The 14,017-nt window shown below is 35.3% G+C and overlaps 1 protein-coding gene across 1 annotated transcript in view; it reads right to left on the bottom strand.

Annotated features, from left to right (window-relative positions):
* Window positions 1–14,017, bottom strand: part of PRKD3 (protein kinase D3) — an 82,246-nt gene that overhangs the window by 29,266 nt on the left and 38,963 nt on the right. Inside the window, exons 4-8 of the mRNA XM_046660531.1 lie at window positions 13,709–13,840; window positions 12,561–12,718; window positions 7,472–7,664; window positions 4,321–4,398; window positions 1,088–1,271 (exon numbers count right to left, since the gene is read on the bottom strand). Coding sequence (XP_046516487.1) covers window positions 1,088–1,271; window positions 4,321–4,398; window positions 7,472–7,664; window positions 12,561–12,718; window positions 13,709–13,840 — 745 coding nt within the window. The remainder of the gene's footprint in view (window positions 1–1,087; window positions 1,272–4,320; window positions 4,399–7,471; window positions 7,665–12,560; window positions 12,719–13,708; window positions 13,841–14,017) is intronic.

Below are 14,017 nucleotides of genomic sequence, written 5' to 3'. Positions count from 1 at the left end.
CTGTCATTAAGATGTGTCATTAAGATGTGATGTATGACTGTACACCCATACCCAAATTGACATGCTCAAATGTCAAATTCCATTGTTCGTAGTGTTAGCAAAAAGTACTTCTAGAATAAAATGTTGAAAGAAAAATGATTTACAGATATTAAGAAGATACAAAAAATAATGTAATTATTCAAATCAGATAATATTGAAACATGGGTCAGTAACAGTGCAGCTGGAAAAGAAGAGCAATTTGGGGTGGGAGTTGCGAAAAATACATTGTTTTACAATATGAGTCTCAGACAGTTAAATACTTTCCCTTAAATTATGAAGCATTTATGATTAGGAAACTAGCTAAGTTTTGTTATTCTCCAAATTGGGTAAACATTAAGTTTTAATTAATAATGACAATAGTAATAATAGCTGTAATTTAATGATAAGTCAAACTGAATAAATGATGATTTAGCCATGTGAGATTCATAAATGATCCATTTTCTCTAAATGCCTCTTGTGAAAAACAAAACCTGCCAATACATTAACATTTTATTACAAGGTAGTACATACCATAGGACTGTATATACAAAAACTGAATTTCTATAAACACAGAGGGATATTTCAGTTCTATAATCCAATAGCATTTTTACAAAGTACTAGTAGATTAATTGTGGTAATATGAAAATTGCCCTAAATTCGTTACCATTATCTTTGTGCAACAACTTCAGTCATATATTCCTACTGGTATTTCTAACACCAAGTAATCTGCCTGTGTAAAGAAAGTGGTTGTTTTAACTGATAGTTCAATTCTGGCACCTTGTGGTGGCTGCTCCACTGCTAGATATTATATCTAAATTATTTTAAATAAAGCATTTTTCTCTTTAAGAAAACAAAGATTCTCATATTTCCCATCTTGAATGGATGGCAAGAGTGATATAATTTATTTCAGGTATAAATACTGTGGTGCATGTAAAAGAGTTAGCCACAATTTAGAGTTTAAATTGAACTTTAGGTTGCACTTAGAGAGATGTGGCTTTTTCTTTCCTAATGGAGCCCCTGGACTAACCCTGCATTTGGAAGTAGCTTGCAATACATACACCTGTGTTACCTGATTGTTTTAACAGCTTCTTCATCTCTTTCCACATCAAGATCAGACGGATCCAGGAAGAACATTTTATCTTCTGGGGGAGATGGTTCTTCTATGTCATCCAAGCCCCGACTACCATCACTGTTCATGTCACTACTGTCAATATCCATTGGTATATCTGTATCTGTTCCCAGACTGGAAGGTTCTGGCAAAGTTTTAAATGAATTTCAGAGTTTTATATTACTGGGATACCAATACATCTAAACTTAGAGACAGTATATTAAATGTGAAAAAAAGTTCTAAAACTCTTAAAACGAAAATACAGGAAAATATCCTTATGATTCAGGATAAAGAAATTTCTTACGGAAGATAAAAAAATGCACAAACCATAAGGCATAATTAAGTTTATTACATTAGAATTTTAAGTTTCTATATGGCAAAACATACTAGAAGCAAAGTAAAAGATTAGCCACCACTATTATACTTTGACTGATTTTCCACAAGAAAATTCAATGGGGAAAGAATAGTCTTTTCAACAAATGGTGCTGGACAACTGGATATCTACATCCAAAAAAAGTGAAATTGGACCCCTTCCTTAAATCAAATACAAAAATTAACTTAAAGTGGATCACAAAGCTAAATGTAAGGGCTAAACCTATAAAACTCTTAGAAGAAAACATAGGAGTAAACCTTTGTGACCTTGGATTAGGCAAACCCTTCTGAGATACACCACCAAAAAAGTAAGTGACAAAAGAAAAAATAATTTGGACTTCATCAAAATTAAATACTTCTGTGCTGCAAACAATAACTCAAGAAAGTGAAAAGACAACCCACAAAATGGGAGAAAGTATTCTGCAAATCATATATCAAATAAAGGACTTGTGTCCAGAATATTTAAAGAACTCTTACAATTCAATAATAAAAAGATAACTCAGTTAAATGGGTGAAGAACCAGAATAGATATTTCTCCAAAGCAGATGTAAAAACGGCTAATAAGTACATGAAAAGATGTGCAATATCAATTAGCCATCAGGGAAATGCAAATCAAAACCACAATGAGGTATCACTTCATACTCACTAGAATGGCAACAATCCAAAGACAGACACTAACAAGTGGTGGCGACGATGTAGAGAAATTAGAATCCTCACACACTGCTGGTGGGAATGTAAAATGGTACAGCTGCTTTGGAAAACAGTTTGGCAGTCTTCAAAATGTTAAACACAAGGTTACTATATGACTCAACAATTCCACTACCAGGTATCTACCAAGTGAAATGAAAACACACATCCACAGAAGCTGTACTCAAGTGTTCAGAGCAGCGTTATTCATAACAGCTCCAAAGTGGATAGAACTCAAATGTCCATTGAGTGATTGGATAAATAAAATGTGATATAGTCATGTAATGGAATATTATTTGTCAATAATAAAGAATAAAGTATTGATACATGTTACAACATGGATGAACCCTGAAAATATGATGCTATGTGAAAGAAATACTATGCTATGTGAAAGAAACCAGTCACGAAAGACTACATATTATAAGATTCCATTTATATGAAATGTCTAGAATAGAGAAACCCATAGAGATAGAAAGTTGCTTAGTAGTTGCCAGGGGCTAGTGGGCAAGAATGGGTGGGGAGTGACTACTAATGGGTATGGAGTTTCTTTTCAGGGTAATGAAAATGTTCCAACATTAGATTGTAGTGATGGCTGCATAACTTTGAATAAATTAATGGGTGAATTGTAAGGTATGCAAATTACATCTCAGTAAAGCTGCTCAAAAAATGATAAGCCACCAACTGAGAGAAGGTATTTGTATCACAAGTAACTGACAAAGAATTAGTAGGTAGATTTATCTACAACTCCTGCTAATCAGTAACAACAAATAAACAGAAAAATGGACAGACATGTGCATAAGCAATTTACAGGGGCAAAAAACCTAAATAACCAATAAACATGTGAAAGATGCTCATCAAACTCATTAGTATACAGATCCGTGCATATTAAAATAAATAGTACTTCATACCCATTTGTCAAAAGGTAGAAAAGCACAATACACGAACTATAAATCTACAAAAGACTTCAATCACAGAGAAACACTGCATTAATTCAGATTAACTGAAACGAGAAAAGCAATCATGCTCTGTCAATGGTGTTAAACAGCAACTACAGAAAATAAAATGTTAAACTGTTAAAGAGTTTAATTTCCATTCCTGTGCTTTTCTTCCTACGGAACTACTTACATTCAATTTTTATCAGTTATGTAAATGTTAAAGAAAAATTATGCTGAGGGGGGCCGGCCCCGTGGCTGAGTGGTTAAGTTCGCGCGCTCCGCTGCGGCAGCCCAGGGTTTGGATCCTGGGCACAGACATGGCACTGCTCATCAGGTCACGTTGAGGCGGCGTCCCACATGCCACAACTAGAAGGATCCACAACTAAGATATACAACCATGTACGGGGGGGTTTGGGGAGATAAAGCAGAAAAAAAAAGATTGGCAACAGTTGTTAGCTCAGGTGCCAATCTTTAAAAAAAAAAGACCCTATTAAAAAAAAAATAATGCTGAAAAGTTTAGTCATTACTCCTTTCTTCCAAAAAAGGTAATGACTTCTATTAATATAATCTTGAAAAGAGAAAAAAAAATGGCAAAAAAGGGAAAATGTTTAATGATTATTTGACAGAGAAAGAGACAGTGAGGCAGTACAATGTGTTCTGACGACTATGGACTACGAAGCCAGACAACATGGGTTCAAATCCCAGCTCTACCACTTACCGGCTCTATTTCTTGGGCAAGTTATTTATTGTCTTTGTTCCTAAGTTTATTCATCTGTAAGTACTTATTTCAAAGGGTTGTTCTTAGGCTTAAATGCCAATAAATGTAAAGAGTTTAGAACGTGCCTAGTATACAGTAAGCAGTCAATAAATATTTGAACTATGAAATAGTTCTAGAGACAACAGCAGGGTTTTAATATAACTCCTTTTATGTCTAAAGATGAAAGAGGATAAGCAGCACTACCAGCTGTTTTAGACTACCAGGTGATAGGTGGATAAAGGAAAGATGAGAAGGCATAATTACTAACAAAAGTGTACCATTACTTATTTCTGTATTTTGCTTGATTATTAAATCAGACAAAAAAGTCAAAGAAACAAAGTAAACAAAATAAAGTATGCAAATATAACCTCATACAAAGATAATACACAAAAGAATTGAGACCTTTTCTGATCTTTTATGGAAATTAAGAAAAAGAATTTTACCTCCATTGAAAGTCACCTCTCCAAGGCAGTCTCTTGGTACTTTTGATGCACAGCGCTTATGGCAGTTAAATTTACAATCTAAAATAAAACATTCAGATTATTAATTTATGTAAAAAGTCAGGCAGTAACAGACCTGGTTAAAGACTTTCTTTAAATCACCCACAAATAGAGTATTATTAGTAATGAGGATACCAATGATGATGATGATAAAATAATAAAGTTTTCCTCTACTAAGAACTCAGGTCTTGCACTAAAGTTCTGGTTTCAAATTCTGATGCCACCTCTTAATAGTTGTTTAACCCCTCAGGGCTCAGTTTCTTTATCTGTAAAGAAAAGTTAATACTATTTGTATAATATTTTGCCAAAATGTTGCTGGCAGCTCGGTTTCCTTTCCTTACCTCACCTTCATCTTTCTCATCCCCCTTAAGAGTTTCTCAGGCTGATTAAATTCCCTTCCAATATATGTCAAGCACTTACTTTCAATTCCTAATTATTAGGACCTGGTGGCATATGCAGAAAAGAGACTGAGATTCCACAACCATTTATTAGAAATTAGTAAGGGCTTTCCCATACAACCTTGTGAGGAAGGACTGAGCTTCTCATGCACAAGGTCTCCCACTTGCACATAATGGTTCTCTGCAGCTTACGAGAACCTCAGAGTTGATAGTAAAGCTGATCAGTGTCAGTTACAAGCTGTTCACTACTACTAAGTAACTCAGTGGTTCTCGAACTGTGGTTTCCAGACCAGGAGCATCAGCATCATTTGAGAACCTGTTGGAAATGCAAATTCTTGAGTCCCACCCCAGACCTACTACATCAGCAGCTCTGAGAGGGGGGCTGTGAAATGTGTGTTTTAGTAACTTCTTTAGGTGACAGTAAAATTGAGACCCACTGCCATAACTACTGTCTAACAGCAGTCTGAAATACATCTACTGGCAATAACTGGGTAAAAATCATTTCAAGTCCTGATTCAGAATGATTTTGTAACCCTTGTGATTCAAGAAAATTCTGGGTATTATGCCAATAGAATAGGGAAACGGTCCTTATAAGAAAAAGCCCCATGACATTAATAATTTGGTGCATGATAAAACTTACATTATATTAACACTGTTTTTTTAAATGATAGGCCCTAGAAAAATTCATATATGATATTACTATCTTGCATGTATCTTAAAAAACTGATTTGGTTTTTTATCTCATGAGGTTTGCGAACTGTGAAAATAACAAGGTTTCCATTTTCCCTTTGAAAATGTAGAGCCAAATTTGTGGCCCACCTGCAGCAGGTATGTAGATTCTAATGGCAGGCATTTTTATTTCGTTTTATTCCTACCCACGTTTTTATTAATTTGTTTATGGCTTCTTATATTTTATATTTGCTTTCAAGCTGCGTTGAGCTTTTAATATAACAAAGTAGAAAATAAACAGACGAATGAATGGATGAATAGCTCTTTTTGGAATTGTATGTTTTCTCAAATGATCCAGCATAACTGTTTTACCTTAACTAATTATTTTTTTCTTTCTTCCTTAGCTTGACAAAAGAATGAGAATCATGGCTACTTTACTTTTTAAGTATCTTAATTCATATGACAAAAATACAGGACTCACTAAAGTAAATTATGACTTTTTGACTGATAACTAAAATAGCTTAGCTATAAAGAAATATAACCTGCTACTCTCTGAACCAATATAAGCACAAAACATTATTCTTTTAGAGTTCTAAGAAGTTAAACTAATAACCCAGTGGCAGAGTTAAGTGGTTTTATTTCAAAATTCATTAATCTACATATTTATTTTAGTTCCTCTACAAAATATTGTACTTTTCTGCATATGGTTTTGGAACGTTCCGTTCTGTTCAGCAGAGGAGCATTATTTACTATCTTTACTAAGATTACATGTTGGCTAGAATTTGTACATCTGTTATTAATGTTCTTTCCCCAAACATTCCTTACTGGCTTCTTGCCAATACATTTTAGTGTTGATATTTTAAAGTATTAATTTATATATTAACTCATATTCAAAAGTAAGCTGTTGAAATAAAATTTCGACATTTAATTATGCTTGTCTGATGGTTATTCAATACCTGACAACAACCTGTCTTCTATTTGATGTTCTCCCACGTTGCCATATATTGCAAAGGAAAGCTTTTCCTTCTAACATATTCAAGTTAAATTTATACACATTTGACTCTGTATTGTAAACAGCATTTATTGTTGCAAAGACCTCAACTCTAATGTTTTATTTAGATAAAACTGGATAACTCAACTCCATAAATACTTCTACTATATAAAAAAGTATGGTACCAAGAACTGTTAAAAAAATTACATGAAAAATAAGTACATAAGATTACCGACAGACTACTTATACCTTATCCTGGCTCAATGACTAATAACATTTAAACTCTTTATTTTGGTTTTTACTCTGTTGTATAGCATTGTGATGTAGAGAAGATGAGAAGATAAGAGACAAAACGATAAAAGCATAATAACATTATATGACTGTAAGAAAAAAAATATTTCATCACTCTATTAAAAACCTGGTTCATTAAGAGATGTTTTTGGAACACCATGATAGTGTTCTGAGTTAGTATCCAAACATGAGTGGTCCCCATTATAATTCCAGTGGCTTCTACTATAGACTACCTATTTCAGTGTGATTATTCTCCAGAATGACAGTTACTGTACAGCTCTCTTAGCTACATAATTAAAAATAAAAACATCAAAACTATCATAATATGTTTACGTGTGTGTGTATGAATATTTAATGGAAAGAGAAAAGCATTATTTTCTATTTTGATAGTATCTGGCCCTGGAATCAGAAATAGTTGAGCTCAAATATCAGCTTACCTGCCTACTAACTATTCCATATTGGCAAGTGTTAGGCAGCCATACCTCACAGATCTAAATTCTAAGTTTTCACATGTTTATATTCTAATTTTTCTTTAGCATAGTTCCTAGTACCTAGTACACATACTGCAGACAGTAGCAGAAGTTGTTAATAAATACCCATGTATATTTTCTTTCTTTTTTAAATTAACACCTAAGAGATCAATTTCTTTGCTTAACACTTCCAAAACATAAATATTTTAAACTTATATTTGCTAACAAAGACAGAAATGAATTTTACATAAGAAAACACCCTACTGGAATCCTACCTTTACACTGCATTCCTTGGCGAAAGAGGCCTTTCAGTAACCGCTTGCAGTACTGACATATTGTGGGACGAGTGTAAGAGTGAACAGCAAACGTGTGTGGAACTTTTACTCTGCACATTACCATCTTTTCCATCCAGATTGGGCGACCACTCCAAGAAGGAATTCTCTTACTTGGTTCTTGGTGAACATGTGACTAAAACAGAAGTAATTTCCATAAGTAGAAGTCAATATTAAAAACAAAGTATTAAAAGCAAGGCTTGACCACAAAAGTCACTTACTTCAAACACTAAAGCCAAAAATTTAAAAATGTGGATCTCAGCAGTTTCCTCTGGAAGATTAACTTACCAACTCTTGAATGAGAAAAGTGCAGAATTTTTTGCTATTATTTATGCTTTAAAAAGGCAGAAGATAGTTTCATCCTCACATACGTATTCACTGATTAACTATTATTCGCCAGGCACATAAGGCATTTTACAAATAAAAAACAGAAGCCTTAAAACGAATTCATAACAGATGTCCAAATCCCTTCAAAAACTTTACCAAGGAATTAATCACAGGAAAAGTAAATAAATCAGAAAGTGTTATTGCTGCTCAGGTTGAATTACTGAACACAATATCTGAATATACTTCGAAACAAGTCTCATTAGTTTTTCAAATTTATTTTAATACTAAAATATGTATGTAAAAATTTAAATCTAATTAATGATGATAATATAAAATAATGGCAGATAGAAAACTAACTAAAACAACTTCAGCCCCAGTAATTATGCTTTAAGAAGTTCCCTGATATTTTAAGTAATTGCTACTTATTTGGGCTTTTCCCCACAAGTGAACAAAAAGAAAAATTAAAGATAGCCTTAATTAAAAAATTTTGCGTAACCTGATGGATGAGTGGATTTTTCTTTTCTTTTCTTCTGATGAGGAAGATTGGCCCTGAACCAACATCTGTTGCCAATGTTCCTCTTTTTGCTTGAGGAAGAATGTCCCTGAGCCAACATCTGTACCAATCCTCCTCTATTTTGTATGTGGGACGCAGCCAGAGCTTGGTTTGATGAGTGGTGCGCAGGTCTGCGCCCAGGATACGGATATGTGAATGCCAGGCCGCCGAAGTGAGGCATGCAAACGCAACGACTACTCCACCAGGCCAGCCCCTGGATTTTTCTAACTATGGCCCTTTCCATATATATGAGGGAAATAAACATATCAAATTATAAGCCAGTTCAATGTGGCCCATCCCATTCATTTAACATTCACTGATTATTATAGGCCAGACTTATACTACGTATTGAAGATACAAAAATTAATAAAGTATAGTCCATGTTCTCCAGCACAAAATTCAAATACATAACTACCATCTAGATGTATTACAGATCTTGTTGTAGCTGCTTGCATCTTCACTGCCAGAACTGAGGTCCTGAGACCTTTCACGTGCCTTCTATAATTAGTAATGTCTGTAACTCAGAGAAGCTGTCATTCTACATTGACATGTTCAACCAATGGAAGCAAAAGAAACCAGAAGAAACCAGGAGACAGAGAACTGTAATGGAGTTGTGAGGGGAGGAGGGGAAAAAAAGACTTTTTGAAGAAAGTAGAAAGAAGGAAAAGAAGAAAAAAGAAAAGGACAGACGAATGGAGGAGAGCACTATAAAAAGAACAGTTTTTCACTAATGTCTAGCCTGAAATTTTCTAAAACAAATTATGAAGCAGTCATTTAAGAAAAGTACAAAAAGAATGTTAAAACCCAAACCAAACTTGCATGCTTCAGCTATGTAAGGTGTCCTAGTCTGGCGCACCCTTCCTCCATGCTGCCATGTACAGGGCACCTTCAGCAAAAGGAACAACACAGTGCTTCTGCAAAGCTAATAAAGAAGCCAGTGGGAACTAGAAACAGATGTTTTAGGCCTTTGTTCATCCCTGGCTCCCTATTTTAGTGGTGACTCAACGCACTGCTTCTCCTGCTTCTACTTCTACCACTTTTGGTTTGTCTCAAGTTCAAAACATACAAAATGGACTAAGACTGATTCAGTCAGTCATCGTCAAATACATAGGATATCCCTGTAAGGAAGAACTTTCCTAACAGATCTCTCCATATGTCAATAGCCAGTCAGTGACTGCCTTTTGTGAGGTCCTGATGAGACTGGGGTATTAGGAACATGGTACAGAGCATGTGTGCAAGGAAATACTCAGGACTGTGGTTGTAGGAGCCACCTAATTTTTTATGTCCAGTACAAGTAGTTATTTATGTTATTATTCCTATTTTTGAATATGAAACAGCCAGCTCAAAAGGATTAACATTACCAAGAGCTAGTACCAAATCAAGACTTGCACCCAGGTCTCTACACGGCAGTCCAGAGATTCTTAACCTTTCTCCCATCTCAACACACCTGGGCAGACGCTTCCATCTCACCAGTGACAGTGGTTTGCCACGACATGGAGTGAGGAAGGCAAGAAAGGTGCAGCAGACTCAATCAGAATTTGGAGGAAGGAGGCTGTTGGTAGAATTACCTAGAGCATTTGGTTAAAATGGGACCACTGAGATTAGAGTAACTAGAATTGAGTCAAAGTGCTTCTCTTACCTTGCTTTAATGACCCCTATTTACAAATTACTGCTTAGCTTAAGTTCTTATTTCTTTCTCATTAATCCGTAACCAAAACTTTTCTAAAAGTAATCTGATTATTTCTACAGCATGGGTTTAAACTAACATTTGTTGAAGTAATTGCTCACAAAAACTTTGTAACAACATTGCCAACTCTCAATTATATATAATAATAAAGGCATTTAAAGGGGGCAATTCCCCAATTATACATACATATCTGACTTTGGAATGTCATTCGGTGAAAGAAATATCTCCACTTTTTCTAAATGTAAAGTTAGATCCAACCATTTCTTTCTACCTTGATTCTGGCCTGTCTTGGCCCCTCCGGAAATGTACTGCAAGGATCATTTTTCTCTCTCATCTCCAAATAGCCATCATTCAGTTCTGGTTTCACTAATCTCAGTGGTCCCATTTAAAACAAAATTCAATGAGCAGTCTATTTTCTTCTGCCCCTCCATCTCTTTACTTGATTCCCTTTATTGACTTCATACACTGTAACAGAAACTGCCTTCTTACTGTCATCTGTAAATGACGACAATCTCAGAGTCAGATTCAAAGGTTTCTATTCCCAACTGGCCTTTTTTCCAGCTTATCTCAGTGATCATTGAAGTTTAATATCTTGACTCCTTAGAAACTTTGCTTCCTCATTCCTTATCTATGAAATCAGGATAATAGCTATACCTTCCAGGACTGAGGTGAGGATTCCATGGGAAAAGGCAAGTAAAGCCCCCAGCATGAAGCCTGGTACATGAGAACCTAAGAGGTTCTTACTGTGCAGCCACTTGGAGTTAGTTGTCCTCTAACCTTGGCTCAGATTCGAGGTTGCTCTCATCTCCTAATTGCTATCTCCTCCATGCTTTTAGAGTGTCCTCTTTTCCCACTCTTCTTTCCCTCTGATTTTCTTCCATGAGCTCACCTCTTACTGTACTTCCTTCCTTTCTGAAACTGCTTGCTTGGACTGACAAAAGTAACCTTCTTGAGAGACATTCCACTCCACAATTTCTACTTGTTCTAAAACACTGCACAGTCTAACCAATTCAAACATGTCACTCTACGTCTTATACTTCCCTAAGGAACTTTCATCTTCAGGATTAAATATAAACTTAGGAATTAAAACATAACGCCTCAATCATCTGCTCTGTCCTGCTACTTCCTAATCTAGTATTACTCAGTTGGGGATAGCTGGCATACGAACATCATTTGTGCAGCTCCTACAGCAATATATCTCTATCCTATAGTCTCCATGCCCAGCTAAGTTCCCTGTGCAGTTCAGTGTATAAAATGCACTAATTTTTCTATTACCAGTCTTTCCTCAAACTCTTGCATATGTTTCTAATAACTCTTAGCACTCAATTTCTTATACCATAGCACTCTTCTCCTACTTCAAAAATCTCACACTAGGGCTAAGCAATATGGAAATACGGGATTTCTGTGAAAGAATTTCAGAAGTTTTTACTCTGCTGCATCAGATTAGCAAAATCTTGTGACTAGAGTGTCAAGACAACAGCCCAAAGGCTTGATTTTGCCATTAATTTACAGAAGACCAAAGAGGTTACAGAAACAATTAACTGGCAAAACGACTTCCATCCACAGACTGCAATCTTAAATACTATTACATGAACAAGGGAGTTATTTCTTCCTTGATCTATTACCTTTACCCTTGAAGGGTACAATATATTAGGAAAAGTCAATGATCTAAAAATAATCAGATCTGGATTTCATTCTAATATCGCTTACTGATTTGCTTTGTGACTTGAGTCAAGTCACTAGAGCATTCTGAGTCTCAACTGTCTCACTGTATACAGATCTACTGATAGATCTCACCAGGTATTGTGCTGGGCAGGGTGGGGCACACAAAGACAAGAGCACTCTCTTCACTAAACAGATCATAAACTCCTGGAGGACAACCTAGCAGACAAACACTGTGATATTAGGTAGGATGCTATACACACCACTAGGGAGGACTGAAAAGCACTATGGCATTCAAAAGATAAAATAACTTCCAGGTAAGGGGAAAAATCAGGAAAGGTAGTTGTTAAGCGAGATCTGGAAAAGGCATGTAGGGAGAACACCAACAAGAACAAAGATTGGGGAACGAGGGTGTGTTCAAGGAATGTTAAATAGTAGATTGTCAGAAACATAGAATATACAAAGGTTTCCATCTGGGGAGTGATATAATCAGAGTTAATTAAGCTGTAGTGGAATAAGATAATCTGGCTGTAGTGTATAAAATGTGGTACGGAGACCAGGAGTTGGGATACTGGTTAGGAGGCTAATGCAGTGGGGAAGTGATGATGTGACCTCATGGTATACAAAATGCAATTCATTACTATTGGTAAGCCCTGTTCCCACTAATACATTCTAACTTACTTAAGCGTAGGAGTGTTACCATTCTTTAGTATATAACTTATGTTCTAGGATGATATCATATATCCTGTAGAAACACAGGGAATACGAAGTAAAATGCCCTTCTATTACCTTAGAACACATACCTCTTCATTGGGAAGGGGTACATATTCAGTCTGTAGGGGTCTTGGAACTGAAAGGCCAGGTCCTGGCAGAGATACATTTGACAGACGTCTCTTTCTTACTCCACTACAGTTATTGGGAATCTTGAAGGCACATCGTTTATGATAATTTAATCCACAGCCTAAATATATTTTAAAACATAAAACAATAAGTAGATTTAAAAAAACTTTACATAAAAAACAGGAGCTTCTTTTATTTAATCTATTTTCTCTAGCAGCAACTGATACCCTAATTGAGAACCCAGATGACAGGCTAAGTGCAAGCTAACAAATTCAAGAAAAAGAGGAAATATATAGAAAGGTTTAAAGTTAGCTAGAGTGGTGGTTCTTGAAGTGTGGTCCCAAAGGCATCATCAGAGAATTTGTTAGAAATGTAAAGTATTGGGCTTCACCCTAGACCTACTGAATCAGAAACTCTGGGGATGAAGCCAAGCAAAGTATGTTTTAACAGGTCCTCAAGGTAATTCTGATACATGGTAAAGTGTGAAAAACACTGGCTTTGAGGCACTTCAGCAAACTGTGGACTATGTACCAAATCCCTCCCATGATGTGAAAACTATATGGAATTCAAATTTTAGTGTTCATAAATAATTTTATTGGAAGACAGCATGCTCACTTGTTTACATCTTTTCTATGGCTACTTTCACACCACAACAGCAGAGTTTAGTTGGGACAGAGACTATAATATGACCAGCAAAACTTAAAAAAATTTACTCTCTGGCCCTTTAAGGAAAAAATTTATTGACCCTCCACCTTAAAGGATGGTTTCTTCATCAGAAACATGCACCTGCATTCTACCCCCAGTAATTCTAATTCAGGACAACTTTACTGCTGCATGTAAAAGACTAACGTTTTAAAAAGATAATTTAAAAAGATAATAAGATAAAAAGTTAATATTTATTGAGCCACTACTTTGTGCCAGGTATTTTACCCATATAACTTCATTTAACTATTTACTCTTCATGAAACCAGTGAGGTAGAGTACATTTTACAGACAGAGAAAATGATCCTCAGAGAGGCCTAGTTTAAGTTGACCTTATTCTTTCATTGATGATTAGAGAATGGAAATATGAAATTCTATTTCAAATGATACAAAAATTTAGAACACATACCTTCACATTTCAGTCCCTGACGTACCAATCCCCAGAGCATCTCACCACAATAATCACAAAAGGTAGGAGCTTTGTAAGAATGTACATAGAGAGTATGTGGACGAATCTGGAAGTCTTCTACCGTGGCCAAAGCTTTTAAAAAAGAAAAGTTTTTTTTAAAAAAAACCCTTATATTTGTAATTGTGATGAGATTAAGAACGGTGACCATGTTTGCTTATGTCAAAATACAGAGTATCGTTTTTTCTCTGAAAGTTTCATCTGATCATAAAAATAAATTATTTTCAGCATTTAATACTATGGTTTTTAAAC

Source organism: Equus quagga, chromosome 5 (assembly GCF_021613505.1).
Source record: "Equus quagga isolate Etosha38 chromosome 5, UCLA_HA_Equagga_1.0, whole genome shotgun sequence".
Classification (NCBI taxonomy): domain Eukaryota; kingdom Metazoa; phylum Chordata; class Mammalia; order Perissodactyla; family Equidae; genus Equus; species Equus quagga.
The sequence above is the reverse complement of the archived record's forward strand: the minus strand, read 5'-3'. Positions and strand labels throughout refer to the sequence as shown.